Source organism: Girardinichthys multiradiatus, chromosome 5 (assembly GCF_021462225.1).
Source record: "Girardinichthys multiradiatus isolate DD_20200921_A chromosome 5, DD_fGirMul_XY1, whole genome shotgun sequence".
Taxonomy (NCBI): Eukaryota; Metazoa; Chordata; class Actinopteri; order Cyprinodontiformes; family Goodeidae; genus Girardinichthys; species Girardinichthys multiradiatus.
The window spans coordinates 45,490,100-45,518,008 of NC_061798.1; the positions used below are offsets into that span (position 1 = coordinate 45,490,100).

General features: G+C 40.8%; 1 protein-coding gene across 5 annotated transcripts in view; it reads left to right on the forward strand.

Moving 5' to 3' along the window:
• The first annotated feature begins 4,612 nt into the window (after positions 1-4,612).
• The window catches only part of nr3c2 (nuclear receptor subfamily 3, group C, member 2), a 135,191-nt gene continuing 111,894 nt past the window's right edge, over positions 4,613-27,909 (forward strand). Inside the window, exons 1-2 of one of the 5 annotated variants that reach the window (XM_047364521.1) lie at positions 4,613-4,650; positions 19,802-21,625. In XM_047364521.1, the coding sequence (XP_047220477.1) occupies positions 19,821-21,625 (1,805 nt within the window). In that variant the 5' untranslated portion in view covers positions 4,613-4,650; positions 19,802-19,820. Of the gene's footprint in view, positions 4,651-5,256; positions 5,459-7,064; positions 7,197-16,327; positions 16,408-16,450; positions 16,766-19,801; positions 21,626-27,909 lie in introns of those variants that run through there. The other 4 variants (XM_047364518.1, XM_047364519.1, XM_047364520.1 and 1 more) reach the window with 4 other exon arrangements.

Sequence of the window (27,909 nt, forward strand, 5' to 3'; positions counted from 1 at the left end):
ACAGAACAGGAAAAAAGAAAGTAAATCTACTATTTTTACTGTTTTTTTATGATGTTTAATCCGCTCAGTGTGGTTAGGAAAAGGTAAAGGAGTTCATTTGTAATGAGGATGCATTAGTGTATCTGTTTACACAGATTTCAAACAGTTGAATACACTGTAAGCCTACGGAGGCCTACAGAGCTATTTATAATTACAACATTGTACTGGAAAGCACTTACAGTACATCCAGTCATGCATAACATAACGAGCTGCTTTCCAGTTAGTGGGAAGCCTTGATGTTACTTTATTATTACAAATAGATGAAGCGAGACACCAGTAACACGGCCCACCCAGATCTGGCATAATTAATGTGACATGCAGCTCATCTGTGCCCAGACCTCCACCAGGGCCAGTTGCTCATTTCTACTGGTTTCTGTCGCTTCAGTGGCAGATGATTTCAGTCCAAGTGTGCCAAAATGCAGTCTAATTGATTTGATGTCTGACGTTTTTGTTGTTGATATAAAATAAAACCATGTTTTTTTCATTTGAAATGTGCAGGTTAATTAATTTTTGCTTTTTAATTGTACATAATTGATGGATATATATGTTTTTTTGTTTTTATTTTACCAATTATATGTACCTGTACGTGTAAACATTTTTTTTTTGTTTGCAGTGCAGGCAATGTAACTGATAGAAGCTACAATGCAGAACCAGAACATCCTTCGCCTCCCAGGTTCAGATAGGTCACCAAGTACACAGTAAACAGAAAAGAGTTCAAAGCAGGGACAGAAAAATAGAAGAGACTGTTTGAATTTGTCTTCATCATTTTTACCTTTCATTGTTTCAATTTACAGTTCTTTCTCAAGTTTTTTTTACATATTGTCCTTTTGCTACAAACTTCATTGCTTTTCCGGGGGAATTTAAGTGATATGCTAACACAAATTTGTGCTCAAATGCAAAACAAATAGGGAAAATATTTTTTGGTCTTTTTTTTTAACAATACAAATCTGAAATGTGAATTTATGTTTAGCCCTCATTGGTCAATACTTTGTAGAACTACCTTTCACCACAATTAAAGCTGCAAATCTTTTGACGTGTCTTTACTAGCTTGGCACATCCAAACACTGACATTTTTGCCTATTCCCTATTAGCAAAACAGCTCATTTGAAGTGAGATTTGATGCAGAGCTTCTGTGAACATCAGTTTTTAAGTCTTGACACAGAATTCCCTTTGGTATTAGGTCTGGATTTTGACTAGCCTATTCTAATGCGTAAATATGCTTTTATCTAAACCATTCTATGTAGTTGTGGCTGCATGTTTAGTGTAGTTCACATGCTAAAAGGTTAACCTCCCCTCTGAAGTCTCAGGTCTTTTGCATCCTGTAATAGGTTTTTGTTATAGGGTTGCCCTGCATTTACCTCCATCCGTCTCGTGACTGTTGTTTGTGCTTATGCACCAAATGGCAGTTGAGACTACCCACCTTTTTTGGAGTCCTTGGAGGAAGTGTTGGAGAGCATCCTTCCGGGGGACTCCCTTGTTCTGCTGAGGGACCTCAACGCTCACGTTGGCAACGACAGTGAGACCTGGAGGGGAGTGGTTGGGAGGAATGACCCTCCCGTTCTGAACCCGAGTGATGTTTTGTTATTGGACTTCTGTGCTCGTCATGGATTGTCCATAACTAACACCATGTTCAAGCATAAGGGTGTCCATATGTGCTCTTGGCACCAGGACGCCCTAGGCCGCAGTTCGATGATCGACGTTGTTGTTGTGTCATCAGGTCTGCGGCCGCATGTCTTGGACACTCGCGTGAAGAGGGGAGCGGAGCTTTCCACTAACCACTACCTGGTGGTGAGCTGGCTCCGATGGTGGGGGAGGATGCTGGTTTGACCTGGCTGACCCAAACGAATCTTGAGGGTCTGCTGGGAAAGCCTGGTGGAGTCTCCCGTGAGGCGGAGCTTCAACTCCCACCTCCGGGAGAGCTTCAAACACATTCCGGGGGAGGTGGGGGACATTGAGTCCGAGTGGGCCATGTTCTGCACCTCCATTGCCGAGGCGGCTTACCGGAGCTGCAAGGTTGTTGGTGCCTGTCGCGGCGGCAATCCTCGAACCCTCTGGTGGACACTGGTGGTGAAGGATGCTGTCAGGCTGAAGAAGGAGTCCTATTGGGTCTTTTTGGCCTGTGGGACTCCAGAAGCAGCTAATGGGTACTGGCAGTCCAAGCGGCATGCGGCTCGGGTGGTCGCTGAGGCAAAAACTCCAGCGTGGGAGGACTTCAGAGAGGCCATCGAAAACGACTTCCGTATGGCTTCGAGGCGATTCTGGTCCACCATCTGGCGTCTCAGGGTGGAAGAGGTACACCACCAACACTGTTTACAGTGGGGAGGGTGTGCTGCTGACCTCAACTCTGGACGTTGTGGGTCGGTGGGCGGAGTACTTCGAAGACCTCCTCAATCCCACCGGCACGTCTTCCACTGAGGAAGCGGAGCCTGGGGACCTTGGGGCAGGCTCTCCAAGCTCTGGTGTTGAGGTCACCGAGGTGATTAAAAACTCCTCGGTGGTAAGGCCCCAGGGGTGGATGAGATTCGCCCAGCGTGGGTGGGTGGATGGATGGATGGATGGATGGATGGATGGATGGATGGAATGAACAATGCTTAGTCAGATATTCAAAGCTTTGGACATTGTTGTTCAACTTGGATTTAAACACCTACACATCTCTACTCCAGACCTTTTATACAAATGCATACCACACTTTTTAAAAATTTACTTTTAATGTACAAATATGTGCAAAGTTGTTTTGACCACATAAAATTCAAACAGAATGTGAACGCGATATGACATGGTATAAAAAAGTTCAAGTTGTGTAAATAAATTTGTGGGGTGCCTAAATAGAACATTTTCTTTGCCTATGCATGGATCTTCTGGCATTATTTATGCAGTCAATAATAAAGTTACTCACTCTTTTCTTTAATTTGCTGTATTGGTTGTTGTACTTACATTCTAAATAATTCCATGCATAGTATTGGATAAAATCTAATGTTTTTCAGTTTCCACAGTTGCATAATACCATAGCATATAAGTTTAAATAAAGAGCTACAAATACAACCCAAACACTCGATAACAGGTGTTGGATGGCAATCAATATTTCCATTAAAAAATTTAGCTTGCTTTCGCTGAAATATTTTTGTCATTCTAATGAAATCCCAATCCATAAGTGAATCTTTGCTCTAAGTGAGACAAAACAAAAGGTAACCTTTAAAAGTTACACAGAAACAGTCACTTGGTTCATTTGGGTAAAGGTCACAGTGTCACATGGAGTTTAGATGTTGTGACTGGCTACTTCTCTGATGTTTTCTGGTTTTCTCTGTATTATGTTCAACACAAAATAACAAAAATGTCAAGTAAGAATCACAGTTGCACTTTTTTTTTTAGTTTAAACTAAGAATATGTCTTCCATTATTGCTTGTTGTTTCTGATGAAGCACTATACTGGTCCTTCTCAAAATATTAGCATATTGTGATAAAGTTCATTATTTTCCATAATGTAATGATGAAAATTTAACATTCATATATTTTAGATTCATTGCACACTAACTGAAATATTTCAATTAGTGTGCAATGAATCTAAAATATATGAATGTTAAATTTTCATCATTACATTATGGAAAATAATTAACTTTATCACAATATGCTAATATTTTGAGAAGGACCTGTATTATGGAGAGCAGTTGGATTCTTATTTCAGGCTGTATTTCGGCGCGAAGCAAAACCTTACCTAAGGGTTAGGCGAGTATAGAAAATAGATGGATGTTACTATAACATAACATCCTCCAAAAATGTTTGATCCAAACTGACAAATAGATAAATGCAAACTAACCACTCCGTGTAGCAGAAGATGTGTAAGTCTTTAAACTCAAAGATTTCAAGCAACAGATAATGATGCTTGAAGTTGGCTTGACCAGGCCATCGCCCTCACCCTCCACTGAGCAAAGAGTGCACCCAACATTGATGTTCCTTCCTGCAAGATATTCCTGGTTATTCTATTAAAGTTAGGTTTAAGCCTGAGGCAATTGTTCAGAATTGGATAAACATGGGCAGCTCCCACCAGGTCGAGGGGATGGTGTTAGTCTCAAGTGGGGGCGTTCAGGTATCTTGATGTCTTGTTGTAACATGTAATGGCAGTATGAAGTAGGACATATATTTAAGAATCGGTGCCTAACCTTAAACAATTTGGGCACTGCTCAGGTCTGTCAAGGTTAAGAAAGAGCTGGCCCAGACAGAAGCAGCAGGGTACCTGGGGTCCACACAATGCAAGGGGTCAGCGGCATTAAAAATAAGTTATAGGGTGGATAAGGCACCTCTTGGGTGCCTTTAGAGGTTTTCTCTGCATGTCCCACTGGCAGGAGTCTTTTAGCACACGCTGACTCACTGGGGGAACTGTATACCCCTTCTGGCCCTCATAGGAACCTCATAAAAAAAAACTTTGTTGAAATAATACCCCTCTATTTTTGGTTATATTGTGTACATGCAATTTTTATAAGTCCAGTAGAGGGCACTCTCGTGTCACTGTGGATCTGCCAGGGAGGTTGAAGTTTCCAGTTCTGGGCATGCGCAGCTCAGAATAAACGAGTTCTGGCCCGGATAACACGCTAATCGCTGTCTCCTCAATTTACAGGTACGATAAAAGGCAACTTTCATAAGCCCAAAAATTGATTTCAATGTAATAAAAATATGTTGTGATTATTACTGCAGTATTTTAAGTGACTGATGTTACGTGTAATTTCAACAGTTTTATAGTTAGCTTTAGCCATCTCAACACATGTTTTCTGTTAGAGCCCAAACTGATTTTTGGATGTATCTAATTGACATAATCAGTCACCGCTGTTGTGTCTGGATTTAAACATTGTTAAAATGTTAATCTATCAGTAATTTTTTGTGTGAGGATTTCTCTTAAGTGCATATGTGTGTGTGTGTGTGTGTGTGTGTGTGTGTGTTTGTGGCAAGCTCCATGTTCATAATTGCCATAACGTTCATAATCACCAATTGTGATTAGATGCAATGCTTTTGTCTGTTTTGTTCTTTTAATTTAATATCCGAATCTCTTTTGTAAGTATTTTTGTGTTTATTATGTTATTTTATGTTTAAGAGAAAAAAAGATGATTGGTTCCCTTTTTTATTTTTCTTTCTTTGTAAATACATTGTTAATTGTATTTATGTATGAATTGTATTTTTTTCTTGAAAATGCACACAGCTCAGAATAAACAAGCTCTGGCCCGGACAACACCCTAATCGCTGTCTCCTCTCTGATTCACAGAGTATTAGCTGCACAGTGCTCTTCAGCCTGTATGGCGCTTGCTGCTGGCCCAGGTTCCCCTCGATCTGGTGCCGGTAACACTTGCAAAACGCAATGCGTGGTAAAAACCAATACTACAAATCACCCAAAATACACCACCACCACCTTGAAACATGGTGGCAGCATCATGGTGAGGAGACAACTTGTTTTTCAAAAGAAGCTTCTCAGAGTTAATGGTTACACGGAGGGAGATGAATATATGGCGATCCTGAAGGAAAATCATTTGTAGGCGACTATTTACAGGGATTCACCAGGACAACGAACACTGAAAGAGGTAGAAGGAAATGGTTTATGTTAGATACGTCCAGTCAAAGTTCTGATCTAAATTCAATTGAGAATCTGAGGCAAGATCTTAGTTTGATTGACACTCCAATCAAACAGATAGAATAGAATAGAATAGAATAGAGATACCCTTTAATGTCATAGTGGGGCAATTCAGGAGCTACTTAGCAGAAATTTCAGTTTCCAGAAGTGCAAAGCTGGCTGAGACAGACCTAAAAAAGATTGTTCTACTACGTTCGTTCGTTCGTCGTCTTCCGCTTATCCAGGACCGGGTCGCCCAGACGTCCCTCTCTCCAGACACCTCCTCCAGTTCCTCCAGGGGGAGCCCAAGGCGTTCCCAGGCCAGCCGAGAGACATAGTCCCTCCAGCGTGTCCTGGGCCGTCCCCTGGGCCTCCTCCCGGTGGGGCGTGCCTGGAACACCTCCCGAGGAAGGCGTCCAGGAGGCATCCGGTATAGATGCCCGAGCCACCTCAACTGGCTCCTCTCGATGTGGAGGAGCAGCGGCTCTACTACGAGCCCCTCCCGGATGGCTGAGCTCCTCACCCTATCTCTAAGGGAGTGCCCGGCCACCCTACGGAGGAAGCTCATTTCAGCCGCTTGTATCCGGGATCTCGTTCTTCCGGTCATGACCCAAAGTTCATGGCCATAGGTGAGGGTAGGAACGTAGACCGACCAGTAAATTGAGAGCTTTGCTTTTCGGCTCAGCTCTCTCTTCACCACAATGGACCGGCACAGCTGTGGCAGCCGCACCGATCCGTCTGTCGATCTCCCGCTCCATTCTTCCCTCACTCGTGAACAAGACCCCGAGATACTTAAACTCCTCCACTTGAGGCAGGAACTCCCCTCCAACCTGAAGAGGACAAGCCACCCTTTTCCGGTCGAGTACCATGGCCTCGGACTTGGAGGAGCTGATCCTCATCCCAGCCGCTTCACACTCGGCTGCGAACCGCCACAGCGCATGCTGTAGGTCTTGGCTGCAGGGGGCCAGCAGGACCACGTCATCCGCAAAAAGAAGAGACGAAATCCACTGGTCCCCAAACCAGACCCCCTCCGGCCCTTGGCTGCGTCTAGAAATCCTGTCCATAAAAGTTATGAAGTGGGGTGTATTGAATACAAATGCATACCACACTTTTTATGTTTTCATTCATAAACAACTTTGAAAAAAAACAAAACATTTTTTCTTCCACCTCAGAATTATGTCCTGCTGTTTGTTGTTCTATAACATATAATCCTGTTATAATGCCTTGAGCGTTGTGGTTGAAAGATGACAAAGTTTGAAAAGGTCCAATGGGCATACATAGTTTTGCAAGGCACTGTAAAACATGAGAAGTGGTCATTAAGATTTATTTATCATTAATATTTTTTTATTTACTCAACATGAAATTGTCTTTGCTATTTCTTGACTGTAAAAGGTTCCTTAATATGAATTCTATATTCCAGTTCTCACAACTGCAGACAACATAATGCAAACTGTTTGCATTGTTGTTTGACATCAACTTAAAATGGGTCATTAGCACGCCTAATTTGATGTATTGATGACAGTGTAGCAGCGTGGTTGGGACCAAGGTTCAGGGAACTGTGCCAGGTGAGTGTGATTAACGTATCTCTGGGAATCATTAATCAGCCTCACTCTTTTTATCTGCCACGTAGTGCTTAGACCCTGAACAGCCATAATACAATCAAGTAACAATCAGCTAATATCAAATACACTAAATACAAACCATTGTTATACGCCCTTTTGTACAATTGTAGCTTTTGTTATGGTGTGGGTGTTTCAACAGCTGGACACAAATATATTATTTAGAAGGCATTTGTTAAATTGACTCAAATGCAAACACCTGAAAATTGCTATTTACATATATAGTCAAATGCTTTTTTTCAATGTTTGAGATTGAATAGACCAAACCTTTCCTGTTTTAGCTCAGTTAGGATCACCAAATGCATTTCTATTCACTAAATGCAAGAATAAAACAAGAGATTCCTTTAAAGCTTTTCTACATGTTTTAAAATGTTGGAAGTTTACATGCATCTCCCTACCATTTGGTAACTGAATCAGGTTTGTGGGCTGCCACATTCACACATTTTTTCCAATTCTGGCCATAAATGTTTGTATAGAACTGAGATCAGGGTTTTGTGATGGGCACTCCTAATCATTGAGTATGATGTTCTTTTTTAAATTTAGTTTATTAGCACACAATCAATGGTACAAAGCTTAAATGAAAAGGTAATCTTTATTTTATTTTATTTTATTTTTTACCTTGTTCTTAAGCCAATTTGGAACTAATCTGGCTGTATGGTTACGATCATTCTCCATTTAAAAACCCAGTTTAACTACCTGGTTGATATCTGAGGATGTTGTATCAATATTTCCACATAATGTATTTTACTCATGATACCATCTATTTTGTGAAGTGCACCAGTGCCTCCTGCAGCAAAACACTAACACACCATGATGTTGTCATCCCTGTACTTCATGGTTGAGATGGTTTTCCCAAACCTGTGAGCTTCCCCTTTCACCAAATGTAAAACACATCAGTTTCAGTTTCATCAGACCACAGGACATGCCTCCAAAGAGTAAGGTCATTGTCCCTGAGTTCTTTTGGAACCTGTAATCTGGCTTTTTATGTTGTTTTTGGAACAATGACTTCTTCCTCTCTGAGTGGCCTTTCAGCCGATGTTGGTACAGGACTTGTTTCTCTGTTGGTAATGATACTTATCTGCTTCAGCCAGCATCTTTACAAGTTCTTTTACTTTTGTTCTGGGGCTGATATGCACATTCACACCAAAACACATTAATCTCTGGGACTCATAACTCATCTGTGAAAAGTGTATGCAAGGATGAACTGGTTGTCCAGATCCCTGATTGCTCAACCTGACATTAGGGCCAAGTTCGATTAATCTGATTCAACAACTTTTCTGATAACTTTAGGATTTAGAGTCAGTTATTTCTTACAGTTTAAGCTTACCAGGGCCTCATTCAGGACCGAAAACTAGGAGAGAAGCTCATGTGCATGTAAATATTGGCTGGGCCTTTACTTATGGGTTCTGGTCCAGGATGGTTTGTGGGACGGTCCTCCTGTGGTCCTTTCCCCTGCAAAAGCAGTTTAAAGGGACCAATGTATTTTGTATTGGATTCCTTTCAGAGGTGGAGTCTGAGGTCTTGACAGTCTGATTCCTCATTCCTGAAACTGGCTTGATGGACATGTTGCGCCACCATAACTCTTCTGCTAAATCTGTTGATGCAGATTTAGGATCATTTTTCTTATTAATTAGAGAACTATGCTTTGTTTTAGATTTGGGACTTGCAAGGTCAACAGCAGCAATGAATGTCTTAATGGAGATAAAATATTACCTCTCCAAGTCAAAGTTGGAAAGAAAAATGGGAAATGAATGTAATTTCTCTATTTTAACAGGACAAGGCATGGCACTAAATCAGTTACATGTTTGCCAATAAAGGCAGGACTAGAAATGCTTGACGCGAGTAAGCCGTAACGGTCAGAAGACGAGTGGAAGTGGAATTATGAACTATGTTGTAGCAGTATGAAGCCACTTTATTTCTTTAGATGTTAAAAAAAGAATATCACAGGGAAAAATTAGCTGAAAAGTAGCGAGGAGATGAAGGAGGTAACTGGTGACAACCTTCTTCACTGATTGAATTTACCTCTGTAATTACCACGCAGGATGGGGACTGATTCTTCTGCCGGGTTGACAAGAGCTTTGCTTCAGCGTTAACATGCTCCAATTCACCTGTCCCTTTGAGGCACACCACGCACCTCTGTGTCAGGCTGATGGCCTTTTCAGCTTCTGGAGCTATCAGCAATGTGTCTATACTGAAATGGAAGCTTCTTATCATAGCAATCACTCATCTGAAAGGGCTCCTCTTCTTCTCTAAAAGCTGCAATAAGCTGTGTTGAGTGTTTTCAAGCTAGACTATCAGAGACTTTTCTTGCTTGATGAGATTTAAGGGGATTGCTTTGGACTTTTCAAATATGTCAGTCATTCAGTACTGATTTTTTCTGCTCTGTTCATTTACTGTCATTATATAAAAGTAAGAATTACAGATACAAACCTAAATTACTTTTTGCTCTTGGTATATTTTTGCTCTTTGCGCAAATCATGTACAGTGCCTTGCGAAAGCACTCGGCCCCCTTGAACTTTTCAACCTCTTGCCACATTTCAGGCTTCAAACATAAAGATATAAAAGTCAAATTTTTTGTGAAGAATCAACAACAAGTGGGACACAATCGTGAAGTGGAATGAAATTTATTGAATGTGTCAAACATTTTTAACAAATAAAAAACTGAAAAGTGGGGCGTGCAATATTATTCGGCCCCTTTACTTTCAGTGCATCAAACTCACTCCAGAAGTTCAGTGAGGATCTCTGAATGATCCAATGTTGTCCCAAATGACTGATGATGATAAATAGAATCCACCTGTGTGTAATCAAGTCTCCGTATAAATGCACCTGCTCTGTGATAGTCTCAGGGTTCTGTTCAAAGCGCAGAGAGCATCATGAAGACCAAGGAACACACCAGGCAGGTCCGAGATACTGTTGTGGAGACGTTTAAAGCCGGATTTGGATACAAAAAGATTTCCCAAGCTTTAAACATCCCAAGGAGCACTGTGCAAGCAATCATATTGAAATGGAAGGAGTATCAGACCACTACAAATCTACCAAGACCCGGCCGTCTCTCTAAACTTTCATCTCGAACAAGGAGAAGACTGATCAGAGATGCAGCCAAGAGGCCCATGATCACTCTGGATGAACTGCAGAGATCTACAGCTGAGGTGGGAGAGTCTGTCCATAGGACAACAATCAGTCGTACACTGAACAAATCTGACTTTATGGAAGAGTGGCAAGAAGAAAGCCATTTCTCAAAGATATCCATAAAAAGTCTCGTTTAAAGTTTGCCACAAGCCACCTGGAAGACACACCAAACATGTGGAAGAAGGTGCTCTGGTCAGATGAAACCAAAATCAAACTGTTTGGCCACAATACAAAACAATATGTTTGGTGTAAAAGCAACACAGCTCATCACCCTGAACACACCATCCCCACTATCAAACATGGTGGTGGCAGCATCATGGTTTGGGCCTGCTTTTCCTCAGCAGGGACAGGGAAGATGGTCAAAATTGATGGGAAGATGGATGGGGCCAAATACAGGACCATTCTGGAAGAAAACCTGTTGGAGTCTGCAAGAGACCTGAGACTGGGACAGAGATTTATCTTCCAACAAGACAATGATCCAAAACATAAAGCCAAATCTACAATGGAATGGTTCACAAATAAACGTATCCAGGTGTTGGAATGGCCAAGTCAAAGTCCAAACCTGAATCCAATCAAGAATCTGTGGAAAGAGCTGAAGACTGCTGTTCACGAACGCTCTCCATCCAACCTCACTGAGCTCCAGCTGTTTTACAAGGAAGAATGGGCAAGAATTTCAGTCTCTCGATGTGCAAAACTGATAGAGACAAACCCCAAGGGACTTGCAGCTGTAATTGCAGCAAAGGGTGGCGCTACAAAGTATTAACGCAATGGGGGCCAAATAATATTGCAAGCCCCACTTTTCAGTTTTTTATTTGTTAAAAAGTTTGACACATCCAATAAATTTAATTCCACTTCACGATTGTGTCCCACTTGTTGTTGATTCTTCACAAAATATTAGAATTTTATATCTTTATGTTTGAAGCCTGAAATGTGGCAAGAGGTTGAAAAGTTCAAGGGGGCCGAATAATTTCGCAAGGCACTGTACATCTCACAAGAGGGAACTGCTTTAATGTAAAGTGCAGTCAAAAATATTAGCCAAGTTACAGATTTCTTCTGGTTTTGCTTTGTTGTCCTGTTTAAACCATCAAACAAATTTTAACATCAAAAACACCCCAACTAATACAAAAAACTGTGTTCAAATTTATCTCATTTTTTGATTCAGTCTCACTAGCCATGCACATGTCTGATAACTGCCTGACCTGTGATATTATTAAATCCCTTGTAGTGGAAAGATAGAACCTGTCTGGCATAATGAAGTAGGCTAAAATATCTTTAAAAAGAACACATCATGCCCTTGAAGGACAGATGAAAAACAATCAATGACATCTCTCATTCTGGACAAGCTTACAAAGACATTTCTAAGGCTCTGGGACTCCAGCGAACCATGAATGGAGAAAACATTGGAACATCAGTGAACCTTCCCACAGGAGTCTGGCTTACCACAATTACTTCAAGAGCAACATCAAAAACACTACAGGACTTGTGTCATTTAAGGTCAGAGATCATGATTCAATAAGAAAGAGACATGGCAAATATTGCTTCATTGGGGTAGTTCCAAGTCAAAAACCACTGCTGATTAAAAGAAACAAAAAGCCTGTCTCACATCTGCCAAAAAGATCTTGATGATCCCAAAGATGTTTGGGAAAATAATCTGTGAAAGGACGAAACAAAAAGAAAACTTTTTTGGAAGGTGTGTCCCATTACATCATTACATATTTAAGAAAAAAAACATCATCTTGATAAGTCGTTTGCTTATTCAGACCCTGCATGATGTAAGGCCAATACATACTCCATAAGAACAGAAGAATGTGGTCTCTCTCCCAAGAACAAAATAATACAATTCTGTTCTTGCAGTCTTGGATTTGGAGGTTTTCTTTCAGCTTGTTATTTATACTTATCTGGCAGAAGGCTTTTGTTGTGTGGTGTTGACAGCCATTATATCCAAATGCATACTACACAAGACTTCTTTCTGGCCTGGACACTATATACATCACAAGAACTCAAGTGTATATACATATATACTGTATATATACCATATTGCCAAAAGTATTTTGGTAATATGCAGTCTACTTTTACATGTATATTAACCTTGATGTCATCCTATCTTAAGCTATAAGGACCAATTTGTTGATGGACCCACCATTGGCAGTAGCAACTTTAACTGTTCTATAAACAAAGATTAGGAGTGTGTTCATAGTTGGATGAGAAAGCCAGAATTGCAGCCTCTGCTCTAATTTATCCCCAAGGTGTTCACGAAAGGTTGAGGTCAGGACCCTGTGCAGGCCAGTCAGGTTTCTCCACACTAAACTTTATACACCTGCATCCATGGAAGTGATTGGAACACCAGAATTCATTGATTTGGTGGTGTGACCCAATACTTTTGGCAATAAAGTGTATATGTATTGGCCTTGCAGCTAAGGTGTACTTGGGTTTTACAGCAGGGCGATGATCTCAAGACCACCAGCAAGTACACAAAAACTAATGTTTTGGAGTGGCCTATTCAAAGTCTGGACTTAAATTTGTTGTATCCTGCCAGTATTTAAGTTTGGTGTTTGTGTTTTTGTTCATTTCACTTAATCTGGTCCTTCTTTTTTACCTTCTGTTCTGTGTTTAATATGTTAATTGGTCTCACTCCCTCTGTCTCCCTGCAGTCTGTTCCACACCTGTTCCTAGTTTCCCTTGATTACCTAGTCTCTCTGTTCATTGGTTCACCCTGCATTTCCGTTTGTATTTAAGCTCTTTAATTGTCATTGTTTATCGCTGGTTCCTTGTCATTGATATCCTGTGTTGCACCGTTATTTCTACTGTTATGCCTGATTTAGCTACTTTGTGTCCTGGTCTGGTTCTGGATTCCTATGTTCTTGGTTTTCCTGCCTGGTCTGTGATTGAGAGCAATTACATCTCAAACTTACCTTCATTCCTCTGGCCCCTGGCATCTTCTTGCACGTTGGTCCTTTCGCAAAACCCACATCATGACAAAATGTAAATGATATGGTGTGACAGGACCTCAAACAGGGAGTTTGTGTTCAAAACTCCGCCAATGTGGCTGCAACAAAAAAAAGGACGAGTGGGCAAAATATCCTGCACAGTGATCTAAAAGGCTCATTGACAGTTATTGCAAACACTTGATGGCAGTTGTCACTGCAGGGCTTTCCAGACCGAGCGAGGCTGGTATGGGTAGTTTTTTTAATAAATGAAATTATAATTTGAAATTACTTTTTTGTATTTACTCAAATGATGTTAAAATATTAAAATTACTTTGATCTGAAACACTAGAGCGACAAAAGGGTAAAAACAGGAGAAATATTTAAGAGAGCAAAGTATATGAGAAAAATCAGTCCTAAATGAATTATTTTGCTTTTTCCAAATCAAGTTCCCATTCAGGAATGATTAACAGGCAGATCACAGGCAGAGGCATTTGCTCAGTTATCTTTGGCTAGTTTAACCGCTGCTTCCTTGCTTTGGTAGCAGCTAAAGGTTGGCGTGGAGAATCCAGATAAGCAGTGAAGAAGAATGTAGAAGCTAATCTATAGAATCAACAACCTAAGTCCAACTTGCAGGCTTTGATGCAGCCACATGAAACAGCACAGAATGTGTAAACTCTACACATTAAATTGATTATTGGCTGTTGCTGAAGTGAAACCAAAGCCTACACTCATGAAGGTGCCATGAGATATAGGCAGTAAAATATAAATAACAAATTAATCTCAATGAGGCAGAAGCCCTTTTTGTTGATGTTGGTATAGTGAGTAAACACAGACACAATGGGATTTTTCATTAGTGCAAAAGTTGACGTTATCTTTGAACTTAAATGATCTCATCTCAGCTAAGTTACAAAATGCTATCTTAACTATGCCAGATTGGTTTTCATCAAAGTTGGTTAAATATCACTTTAATCCTTTAGGACACTTATGGATTTTTTTAATAAATGCTTTTTTTTTTTTAAACTAATGTCCTTTTTTGGCTTATGTTAATTTAGTATATTTCACTGCAGTTATTTTTTTTTTGTTCTTTTATCCAAGCATTTAGGGAGCAATTTTCTTTTTTTGTTGAGCTAATTAATTTTGACCTATGAATCATTCAGGCTCCCAAACACACCGGATAAACCAGTTACACATTACAAATAACTTTGCAAAGAACCAGTTATAAACTAGCTCTTCAGATACTTTGTTACCAAAAGCTTGTCATTAAGATACAATTTGCTCTTCTTATTTCAGCTAAAACAATGGAAACTACCAAAGACAACGCACAACTGGAAAAAAAAACAAAAAAAAAACATTTTAGAACCAGTTCATTCCCAAAAAGTTCCATGTAAAGCTGAAAACCTGTCAAAATGAAATTCATTTTGTGTTGTATTGCCCTTTGTACGATGATTTGAAAATTGTGTTGTTTGATGAATTATTTGTTATTATTCCTTAATGCTCAATTGTGATGGTTTCTTAGTTTTGATCTTTATATCAACTCTGTAGATCATTTTTAGCGATACATTATTATTATTATTATTATTATACGCAGTATTAAGAATGTGTCAAAAGTCTTAAATACAGCCCGTACTTTTCCAGAACTCAATTTACTTTCCTGATACTTGTCTTCTATTGGAGCTTACCAGGTAATTTCCATAACTTAGAGATTTTTTTTCTTCAGAGCTGACATTCCTGGAGTAACTTGCTAGATGCTATCCTGGAACTTATGAAGTTGTTTTCTAGATTTTATAAGTACCTTTCATTACTTTCCAAAACTTACCAGGTACTTATCATGTACCTTCCTAGAGTCTCATTGAAGTTAACAGGTACCATGTTCTTGGAAAGTATCTGATGAGGTAACAAAATGACTTCTGAGCTTTGGAAAGAACTGGAAAAAGTAATTTGTACCAGTTACTTTCCCTGGGCTTGTCAGAACTTAGATGACATTTCCCATAACTTAACAGCTACTGTCCTAGCTGGAGTGACCAGAATTTTCTGTTGCATGGAGAACAGAATAACACAACAATGCCCTTCCCCAACCTGTGGCTGTGCATGGTTGGTAAACTGGCTTAAAGAAGGTGCCTACACTGTCTCCTTGCTCACAAAGAACAAAACAGGTCAGCATTGGTAATACAAGAAGTTTGGAAACTGTAGGAGCACCACCCATCACTTTTATGAACGATATGCTGTTTTAAAACTACACTTACCAAGCCATGAGCAAAACTGTCTATAAAGTTGCCAACTGCACCCTGGTTACTGAGCAGACAGCCAGACTGAGGGCACTTTGACAAAAAGGTATATTCTACTGAAAAATCCCTTTTTCATTAAAACCATCACATTTCGTGGGATTTTATTCAGTATTTTCTTACTTTAGTTGTATTTAAATCAAAATACGATACATGTTTCAATATAACGTTATCATAAGTATTGCATCCAATAAATTGTATTATTTTAGCAGCAGTAGGAAAAAAAAAAAGATAAATAGATAGATAAAAACAATTAGATCAAATTTTAAATTTTGGCTGAATTGTGTCTTAATTTGACACCAGCTGCATTAAGTAACGTCTTGATTATCAGTTCCCTGTAATAGAAATGTTGCTCCACCTAGTGGATACAGTAGTTAAAGCACCACACGCCACATGAGCTGAATGACTTCTCTCTCTGTACTTGTGAGTCGCGTAAACTTGGTGTTAATTGCTAAATGCGGTTCTCGAGTCACTAGGCAACCTATTGTACAGCTGGGAAACAGGAAAACAGAAAATCTGGCAGCATGGATGAAATCTAAATCCAACAGCATGTGAAGTATAAGAGAGTCCTGGAGCTTATTTTTAAGTGAAATCAAACAGACCAGTAATGAAAGAGGGTTTTTGTTTTCTGCGATGAGAGCAGTGCCCTATTTCCAGACTGCTCGGTCTACCTGCGCTCTGAGAGCCCCGCCCTCCTTCACTCGCCCCCCTCCCGCACCCTCCCCCCGCTCCTCGGAGTTTATGTTGCACTCGTTGCAGTAGGAGGGTCCATGTGCACAGAATGACGTCGATCTGACTGCAAGTCCGACCGACTCCTGGGTTTGTTTTTTTATTACTCCTCTTTTTTTTTTTTTTTTTAAATGCAGGGCCCCATATTTATTAATCCGTGAAATTACAGCCATAATGTGAGATTATGCGCCGCTGTCGCCCGACCCATCGCTGAGGCTCGTCCTGTCAGGAGCAGCAGCTCGCTGTTGAGGATTACTAGAGATAATACGCAGTAGACTTCTCCGGTGTGCGTTTAGCTGTCAAACTGATAGCAATGTGTCAGGAAGAATAGTTAGAGCGCGTTTGTTGATATTTATTCACTTTGCTGTGCGCGTCTTTTCTCCCCGTCTTGTGGATTATCGCTGCCCAGCAACACAGCCACCTGACAACTCTGAATGTCGTAATTAAGGTAAGGAAGGACGGAGCTCAGTGTATGCATTTTAATTTGGCGCTGCTTCGGGGTGATAATTTAAGTGAACAACCTCGTTGTTTAGTCGGATGTTAAAACACTCGCATCCCAGGTCGGATTACTGTGAGAGAGAAATAACTTTCATCCGGGGCAGCCAGGTTTCCGTCTGCTACATAATAAAACTCTCCAATAAGTTTATGCACACTGCTTAATTTTTTAGACAACTTGAATAGCAAAATAGTATTCTGAAATAGATTTTCATTTTATGCATGGATGTGTTTGAAGCTTTGGAAATATCTAGTTCAACAAAAAATATTTAAATCATTTATATTTACATCTTTTATGCTCAGACCTTCTTTTCTCATTCTTATAGCGGGAGAACAACGCAAAAATATATTTACTTGCAACAAAAAGCAATATAATTGCCTGTATTCCTTATGGCTTTTTATTTCTGCGCACCGTCAAAATGGATGTGCAGAAAGTCCCAGAGGCAATTTCCGTGGCTGACCATAAACAGCATTATTCAATGTGACATGTTTTAATATTCACTTTTTTATATCTGAGAGTTAACGAACTTGGTATAACACTTATTACAAGTGGGAATGGATGCATGGTGGAATTTTGCATTAAGTCGAAACAAGTTTAACTCAGCCAGCGGCTTCTTTGCTCTATGCTCAAAGGTTTGCATGGTAGCATGCAAACCATATGCATCTTACAGTGGTGTCTAATAGTTGCAGTGCGACATTTTTATTGTATTCTTGTTGCTCTGGTGCCTGCAAACTACTGCTGAAGTTGTGTCGCAGCAATGTTGTGGTCTCAGAAGCAGGAACTATTGAGTGACAGCTTTCTGTCCAATCCCTGCATGACTTGATGAAGCTGATGGATTTCTGACTGTAATGTCCAATAGGGGCGCAGTTGAGGTGGGAATCTGGCGACGTCACGTAGATAAATTAACCCCCGGTTTGCACTTTTTCTTACAGCTGTCAGTACGTCCCCGAAGTGCAGCGGTAAGGCGCGTTATCAACCAAAAAGGGAATAATATCTAGACTTGTACAGTATAAGGCTTATTTTGAGACATGCAGTTCTTAGGGAACATTAATAAAAAATTAAAAAAATCTGTGGCTCACTGGCCTCAGTCAACACTGTATTGATGTGGCCGCGGGTGGGACAAGAGAGGGCCGGTTTGTGCCAGCATCGGGGGATTATTATTCAGTGCCCCCCCTCGGCTATGTTTGGCCCCATCCTGCACCTCATTTTTAATGCACTAGAGACACCTACGGCTTTGGGGTTGGGGGTTTAGGAGATTCTGCTGTCAGCAAGCATTGAGGTCTTGCACACCACCGACACAATCCCAGTTATAACGCACTGAAGACATACACATCCGCATTCATCTCAACACAGTGGTCCTTTTTTGCTCCTACCCCATTGCCTGCACTATTTTGGTGGGACTGGAAGTGTGGGGATAGCCTGGAGGTCTCTGATGTTATGGGGGCGACAGGTGGCTGCCCCCCTTGGTGTGTTGTTTTTTGTGTGAGTGCAAGGGCCCAGAGTGGTGGGCTCCTGTCGGGTGGCCTATGGCTCCCGGGGATAAGTCAGGCCACAGGGACTACGCAGGGCTCTTGTTGCAATCAATCCCTTCTGAACTCCCAGGGGTTAGATTACCAGGTGGGATTGCCCACCTGCCCTCCCTACCTTTGCCCTTATGAGTTCCAGCTGCCGTGGTGGATTGGTGCCTGGTTGGCGTGATGGGGGTCTCTCCTGCTTGGTGCAGGCCCTGGGTCGCTGGTGGGACTGGGTCCAGTGCTTGGCCTGTTCGGTAGGAGATAGCGATGTGGCTGGGTCAGGGGGCTTGGCGTCCTATGTATCATCCTGTGCCTCTTTGTTTGGGGACTGCTGCTCCTGCTGCTCCTGCGCTTTACTGACGACATACCAATGGGCAGACAGCATGGCTGCCCTTGGGGTGTGCCTTGTGTCTGTCTGCTTGGTGTTGTTGTGGTATTCCGGAGCCGAGTCTACCCGTCCTTATCTTGGGTGGTGTGGGTTGCAGCCCTTCTACTGTCCTTACCACTCTAACAACTATGCACCTCCAGGTGACAAACACGCTCATTTACACTCAACGTAAACACACACACACACACACACACAACGAAGCACACACACACACACACAACAAATCCAAGTGATTGAACGTCATACAAACACTGTTTGCAAGTCAATGTAGTCTGCCTTCTTTAAAACTAGAATCAGTCTGGATTTAATAAAGTCAGTCACGCAATTAGGATTCCGTCCTGATATATACTTTTTGTAGAGCAAATCTGTCCTGGTAGATGTGGGCAAACAGCATCTCTGTATTGTTTGTCTGAATTGCCATGACAGGACATGTGAAAATCCAAATGCAATGATTTCTTTTGTATTCTTTTAAAACGGAACCCTAAGTGATTTGCTGTTTAAAGTCTAATGTAATGTCTTGCTGAAATTTTATCTGGGATTTCACTGGGGCAAGCAAGAAGTAAAACCATGAGTGATGCCAACCACTAGTACTACTTGGGCAGTTTGCTTTGTGTTTTTTGAAGAAATTCTGGTATTAATTCTCTGTGAGGTAAAGACAAACAAATTAACTTTGTTGTAAAGCTGATAAGCAGCAACAGCCCAAAAAATCGTTGCTTTATCAGTAACTTCTCAAAGGACAAGTGCATTGCAGAACACAAGGAGAACTTCCAGTATGAACTGAAGTGGGTGAGAATGAAATAGAAACAAGTGATGGGGACTTCTTATGCTCTGTTCTTGTGTGTTTACGTCTAAAATTAGTATTTTTATGTGAAAATGACAGTAAACCTAGCTTAACCATGTTGCTCGGTTTGCACCATTTTAAAATCTTTCTTGGTATGGCAGAAAATATAGTAAAAATCACTGTGGTGGTTACTTTTTCTAAAGAGTTTAAGATCCATAGGGTTACTAAAAGTTTATAAATACACTGTTTTGTCAAATATGCAGTTTTTATACAGTCTAATACCCATACATTTTTTTGTTTACCAGGTGAATCAATGAGCCAGCAATGGAGACCAAAGGATACCAAAGTTTCTTTGAAGGAGACAACACAGAGAATAAATGGTCTCAAGCCCCCAGCACGATGGAGTACTCCTGCAGCACGGAGGATTCCAGTCTGACTAGCAGTGACATCCTGATGGACGTAGTCAATGTCAACTGCTCTGCTGGAAGCCAGGCAGCCGACAGCAAAGACAATAATACTAAGAAGCAGGAGCAGCCAACAGTTCAACTCAGCCAGAATCAGCCATTTGTTCTCCCACACTTCAGCAACACCCTGCATGGTCTTAAACAGGAAATGGACTCCAAAGAGCTTTCCAAGACTGTGGCTGAGTCTATGGGCCTTTATATGAACGCTGCCAGAGAGGCAGACTTTGCTTTTAACCATCACGGAGGCAGCACAAGCCCAGGGAAACCTTATCCAGTGTGTGGGCGCTTGCTGGAGGAGAACCAGTGTGGCTCCAAAAAGAGCCCTAAGTTGAAGCCATTTGGTTTTCAACAGCCAGGTGCCACTCCCAGGGAATGTACCACTGGGACTTCAGTTAGCTCAGCATCTATGCTCGCGTCCTCCCTGTCCTGCAGCCCTCAGACCTCCAGCTGCATATCAAGCCCTGGAGGCAGTAACAACATGGTGTCATCTACAACCAGCCCTACATGCTTTGGACCACTATGCTCATCTGTAAGCAGCCCTGGAAGCCAGACTTTGTGTGCGGCAACGCTAGTAAACATCAAATGCAGGAATTCAGTCACATGTAGCCCTGTAGAGTCCAGCACAGTTGGTTCACCCCCACTGACCAGTCCTCTTAATGTCATGAGGTCCCCCATGTCCAGCCCACAGAGTATGAGTAGTGTGAGATCCCCTCCGTCCTGCAGCACTACATGTAACATTAGGTCATCTGTTTCCAGCCCCACAGGTGGCAGCTGTACTGCTGCTAGTAATAACAGTAACACAGCAAGACTGTCCATCTCCAGTCCCGCCTCAGGGGGCCCAATGGCTGCCAGCAGCCCTCAGCACCCCTCATCTGTTGGGTTTCCTGTGTCTAGTCCTGTAGGTGGGCTAGGTTTGGTTCAGAACGACACCAACAGTCCAGAAGCGGAAGGGATGACCAGAGACACAGATTTCAAGAACTTTGAGTTCCCTAAAGTAGAAATGATGGATGGGGAGGTGTTCAGTGTTGGGTTGGACCAGATGGGCATGGTTAAGTATATTAAGAATGAACCTGAAAGTGACTTCAGGAGCATGTGTTTAGGGAGATCCAAATGTAATGTGAGTAGCACACCTTTGATCACACAGATTAAGAGTGAGCCAAACAAAAACGAGGGTTGCATGAACCAGTCGTCCTTTGGTGAACCGTCACCTTCTCTCGGTGTCTTCCCTGCATCGGAGACCACTTATTTGTCCCTGAGGAACAACGTTGATGAGTACAGTCTCTCTGGGATCTTAGGGCCCCCAGTTTCTTCTGTGAATCGGAACTATGAGACAGACTTGTTCTCCAACAATGTACTGTCTAAAGGGGTTAAGCAGGAGTCCACTGATGGCAGCTATTACCAAGCGAATAACAGCATGTCCGCATCCGCCATTGTTGGAGTTAATTCTGGAGGACACTCATTCCATTACCAGATTGGAGCGCAAGGAACAATGTCATTCACACGGCATGACATGAGAGACCCGTCCAACCCTTTGTTGAATCTAATTTCTCCTGTAACAGCGTTAATGGAGTCGTGGAAATCTCGGCCAGGGATGTCACAGGGGTCGCTCTCAGCCAGGAATGAGGGCTTCTTGGGCCAGAACTGCATCGCTGACAGCATGTCAAGGTAAAAGGAAGAAACATGTCTTCAAGGAGTGTCTAATCTACTTAAGTGTATTTCTTGAAATTCAGAGAGCAGTTATACTTTTCCTCAACAATGCTGCAGTATTTCTTTCAAGAGTATTCCTCTTGAATGTTTCCCAAGTGTTGTTTATTTTGAAAACTGCAAAATGGAATCAGCAGCACTTAAAACACTTAAAATACATTGTGACACAGTTGGAACTAGAATTACACAATAAGGTTCAGGTTGCAGATATAACATTATTTCTTTTGTTACTGCCCTATGCCGAGGCAAAGTTTAGCTTTTATCTGTAACCAATCCATAAATATTGACACATTTTATTGGTTTCTTATCAGGACGTCTAGCTGAGATCTCCTCCAGTGGAAATAGCTGTTTATTGGAGGCTGTTGGAAGGTTTCTAAATAATAAATGTCTGATCATTACAAGCTTTTGTTGCCAAACACGTGTAATAAAAAGCTGATTATATTTCGAAGGTTGGGGATGAAACAAAACACACAGGCCTAAAGGAAAATGAATCTGTGCTAACTGGTAAGATGGTAATAATTTATCCCAGATGTTGAGCTTCGGTTATTTTCTGGTCTATCAGATGCATTTGAAGGAAGGTATAAATTTTAAAGCCATAATCTAGGGTATTAAAATATGATAACATTTCTGAAAAACCCTAAACTGAACGAGATGTGTATTAAATAACAATGAAATTTGCCGAATTTCAGGGCTTTATGTTCTGGATGTTGGTGTACAGATGATAAACACATTGCTATCACCAGTTTATGGATGAGATGTCAGTGACAGTTTTTATGAGCTACAGAAAAAAGGCATCTAAACAATGTCATAAACAACTTCTGGCTTACCTGCCGAGCTTCAGATAAAAATTATGGCGCATGGTGTAAGTGAAGTGCTCTTAGTTTGTTTATACAGTATGAACCTCTGCTGGGATGTTTTTGTACATGGCTTTGTTCTGGTGGGATAACTGGCTTTGGTATAGTTACGTTCAACAGATTCATCAAGTGGAGATTTATCTTCTTAAAAGTCTTTCCTTGAGATCTCACCGATTGGCCCACATTAGTTTTTAGCTTTTAAGTTGTCTTCATGCCACATGCTGTCATTTTTGGTACTGGTTTAGAGGAAGGGACTGGCAGATACAGCACCTTTCAAAAATATTCTTAGCTCATTAACTTTTTTACATTTTCCCTTGTTGTAATTATGAATATGAAGATATTATTTAATCTTTAATATTAATATTTTAATATTTTATTAAATAATATTTCGGTCTGTCAAGGGTTGTCATGTGAATACCAGCCCAGTAAGGCGATGGTATTAGGACAAAATGGAAAGGTGTGAGATGAGCTCTGACATTATTGAACAGCATAAACTCTGCACACATATGGAATAAATTCACACAATTTCTTAAAATACAAGAATTTATTAACAAAAATAAGTCAACTCAAAGTCAAACATATTTCAATCAACAATCTCTTTACTATGTTAAAACAACCTAACTAAACTACCAAGCAGAATTAAAGGATAACAAAGACTAATGGGTTATGTACAATATAAACAAGTTGATCAAAGATGGTTGAAAACTGTGACAGAAAGAGTGATGCAATATTACCATGCAATGTTTATGTTTGAGAACCAAGGATTATCTTGAAGAATCTGGAAATAAAGTGAAGTTAGTCTTGGAACCAACTTAGGAAATAATTGGCATACCTTTAGACAACCATTCACAATGCAAGATCAGATAAAATATTATTTTAATAAAATAATATTTTAAAGAATGATCTGCTGAATAAAACCAACCTTCTGGATGACCAATTCTCAACGGTATTTAATTAGCTGCCTTTATTTATTAAAATAATATTTAAAGAAATATCATTAAGGAAATAGTAAAATAATATTTAAGGAAATATTATTTTGAAAAAGAACAAAATATTTCTGGAGAAATGGGGCTTAATTGTGTTACTTAGTTATCAAGTGTAGGAAAACAATATTTAGGGAAATATTATTTTACTGGATTGAAAACTAACAACCTTTCTGGGTAAATGATCTTAGCAGGCAAGCACGTGTTCTTGCTGTTAGCAGTTAAAGCTCACAAAAGAAGCGTATAGCTTATCATCAGAATCAAACACATACCTTTAAAATCCCACAAAAAAAAGGGTTAAAATCGTGTGATCATATGACACTCTTGGATCCAGTTTGAAGAGTTATGTCTTTTTGCCAGCAAAGAGACATTAGCGCGCTGTGTCCCTCTGTCCAGTTCCCCTGTGGGATCCGTGTAGAAGAGACAGGATGTAGCAAGAGCGGTGCTTTTATTTGGACAGTGGCGTCACGGGAAGTCCGCTGTTACCCCTTTTCCTGGCTGTGCTGGAAGTAGGTTAATGCGATTTATTTTGAAAGATCCAGAAAAGTTCGTACAGGGCTTTCATGTCGTAACCATGGCTGGGGTCCCAACACCTTATTTACCTATTTCGTTTGGGATTTAAAGTGATAGGATAACACAAAGTAGTGCATGGTATTGAAAGGAAAAAATGTTTTTTGTGGTTTTGCATAATCTGGATCTTGACTCGGCCATTTTATTACATGAGTGTGCGTTGATCTGAAACATTCTCTCATATTTCTAGCTCTATTGTTTGGCGCATCGTCCTTGGAGGTGAGCCTCCGCCCCAGCCCCAGCCCCAGTCTCAAGTCTTTTGTTGCCATTAACGGGTTTTTCTACAGAATTTCCCTCCATCCGTCTAAACTTTGCTTCCCTGTAACGACAGGGTTACAAATATATGTCAAAATCTTTAGATTTTTATTTATAGAAATTAAGAAAACCATTAATCATGTTGTGCTGGACAGTGGTAGAGTTGCTGCCTTGCTGCTTAAAGGTTCTGGTTTTTAATTCCTGGTATGGACTCTTTTTGTATTGCGTTAGCATTTTCTTCCTGTCTATGCGTGGATTCTGTTTGGGTACTTCCCACCACAGTCCAAATACATGACTGTTAGGTTAATTGGTCTCTCTAAATTGAGACCCTGCAAGGATAAGTGGATATAAAAAAGAGATGGGTGAATCATTTTCCTTTCATATTACAATTTGGGTCTAGGTTCTGTTGGTCTGTAACAGGATGGAAACATTTTTAAAAAGTTTAGGGAGTATCAATACTTGCAGATTATATATTTTGCAGCAAGATAACCTTAATGGATATTCCTGTGAACCGGATTTATTCTTAGTCATGAAAAACGACAACAGATTGATTATACATTTAATTATTAAGTTCCATATCAAATACATATGGACCAGGGACCAGGGAAGTGAGCTCTGTGCTTCCTCTGACGTGTCTATGTTGGAGTTTATTTATACTGCATTTCACCTTATCATGATTTTTCTATCCTCTGGGTTTGACGTGTTTATTCTGCTTTAAATGAGCTGTGCACACTTGTCTAAAGAGTAGATACTCCATCTGTGTGTTTGTGCATGTGCTATAACAAGGGTTGCAGCTCTGTGGAGACGGATACAGCCCGTTGCCTTGGAGGCAACCCATATGGCAGGAGCCAAAGCGATGTTGACGGGATCACTGCCACCTTGGTCCTAATGAGATCCAGCTTAGACCTAATGTCAGACAGGATGACAGGATGTGGTGGGCCACATGGCAGTGAGGCAGGGAGACAGAAGCCCACAAACAAAATATGCATACTTTAATACAATGTGAATATGGAACAACATACATAAACTATAGGTAGATGCAGACAAGTTTAGGGTAGAGTGGAAGTGCACTGTATTACGCTTATTTTTTAACTTTCAGTCTTCTGTCATATCAGAGGCATTACCTTGGATATAAAAGTCTTGATTTGGTCAGTTTAGAATCTTAAAACAGATTGCATAAACCCAGTAAAAACACAACTAATACTCTACCTGCTTATGCTTTGCTTGACAGAGTGTTAAATACCAAACAATCCCAGTATCATTTGCCAGAAGATGGGTTTGCATAAATGTATTTCTCGAGTGCATTTATTTTAAATATTTAGTTGTTATAACTAATTTGATATATTTTTTTTAAAAGCATGCACTGGTTATAGGATAACTAAAAGGACAATAGTTGCAAAATGGTCATGTGAAATAAATTTGCTCACTGGCAAATCTACAAATCTCTTTTTACACGATCATGGACATGTTTGTTTACGATGCACCAATAATGCCTGACCATTTTCCGGTTTTCATTGATGTCTAACCTGCTGATTTAGATTTTAAGCAATAAATTCTTTATTTCAAAAGGACTATTACACATAAGACTGATTGATTGAGGTTGTATAGGGGCACACTTGTTGAACTGTTGCCTTGCACCAAGAATGTCGCTCTTCTCCTGTACCTGGTTCTCACCAGCTACTCATGGGTTCCATCTCATGCATGTGTAGGTTCTCACTGGGTACTCCAGCTTATTCCCAAAGTCCAAAAACATGACTGTTAGCTTAATTTGTCTCTTTACATTGCCTTGGGAGTGAGTGTGTACATGATTGTTGAGTATGTGTGTACTATATGTGTCTATGTTCCCCTGTGATGGACTGGCAACCTCTGGTGTGCCAACGTCCCTGACCTAATGACTTCTGGAGATACGCACCAGCCCCCTCTTGACCCTGCAAATATGAGCAGGTATGGACGAGGAATGGATGGGTGACTTTTATCTGTTTTTCCCTTAAATAAAAACTATGCATGAATGTGCATGCTGTTAATTGATGCATTTATAGACTAAAATAGGTTTTGAAAAAACAGAAAAGATTTTTTTTTTTTTCAGGATTTCACCTGCAGATCATTGATAAGAGCCAATTAAGGGAAAATTGCAGTATCTGGAAAAATGAATGGTATCTCATATTTCTGCATTCACAATAATGTTTTAACTAGTAGAATTAATCCAAAACTTGTCAGCTTTTGGTCTTTCAATTTCATAATCCAGCTAATTGTAAAACTCAAACAATGTAATTTTCTACACCGAGCAAAAATATAAATGCAACACTTTTGTTTTTGCTCCCATTTTTCATGAGCTGAACTCAAAGATCTAACACATTGTCTATATACACAGAAAAACATTTCTTTCACATATTGTTCACAAATCTGTCTAAATCTGTGATAGTGAGCACTTCTTTGCATCTCACCTCACAAGTGTGGCATATCAAGATACTGATTAGACAGCATGATTATTGCACAGGTGTGCCTTAGGCTGGCCATAATAAAAGACCACATTGAAATGTGCTGTTTTATCACACAGCACAATGCCACAGATGTCGCAAGTTTTGAGGGAGTGTGCAATTGGCATGTTGACTGCAGGGATGTCGACCAGAGCTGTTGGCCATGAGTTGAATGTTCATCCCTCCACCATAAGCCGTCTCCAAAGGTGTTTCAGAGAATTTGACGGTACATCCAACCGGCCTCACAATCACAATGTTCACCTCCAAGATCATCTGAGACCAGCCACCCGGACAATTGGTTTGCACAACCAAAGAATTAGTGGTCTTAGGGAAGCTCATCTGCATGCCCGTTGTCCTCATCGGGGTCTCGACCTGAGGTGTGCTCTTTGTGGATGAATCCCAGTTTTCACTGGGCAGATGGCAGACAGCGTGTGTGGCGTCGTGTGGGTGAACAGTTTGCTGATGTCCACGTTGTGGATCGAGTGGCCTATGGTGGTGGTGGGGCTATGGTATGGGCAGGCATATGTCATGAACATCGAACACAAGTTCATTTTATCGATGGCATTTTGAATGAACAGAGATACTGTGACGAGATCCTGAGGCCCATTGTTGTGCCATTCATCCACGACCATCACCTCTTGTTGCAGCATGATAAAGCATGGCCCCATGTTGCAAGGATCTGTACACATTTCCTGGAAGCTGAAAACAGAGTTCTTGCATGGCCAGCATACTCACGGGACATGTCATCCATTGAGCATGTTTGGGATGTTCTGGATCGGCATATACGACTGCGTGTTCCAGTTCCTCCCAACATTCATCAACTTCACACAGTCATCGAAGAGGAGTGGACCAACATTCCACAGGCCACAATCAACAGCCTGATCAACTCTATGTGAAGGAGAGGTTGCATTGCGTGAGACAAATAGTGGTCACACCAGATACTGACCAACCCAATGAAGCAAAATAGCACATTTCAGAGTGGTCTTTTATTGTGGCCAGCCTAAGGCACACCTGTGCAATAATCATGCTGTCTAATCAGCATCTTGATATAGCTGTGAAGTGGGATGGATTATCTATACAAAGAAGTGCTCACTATCAGATTTAAA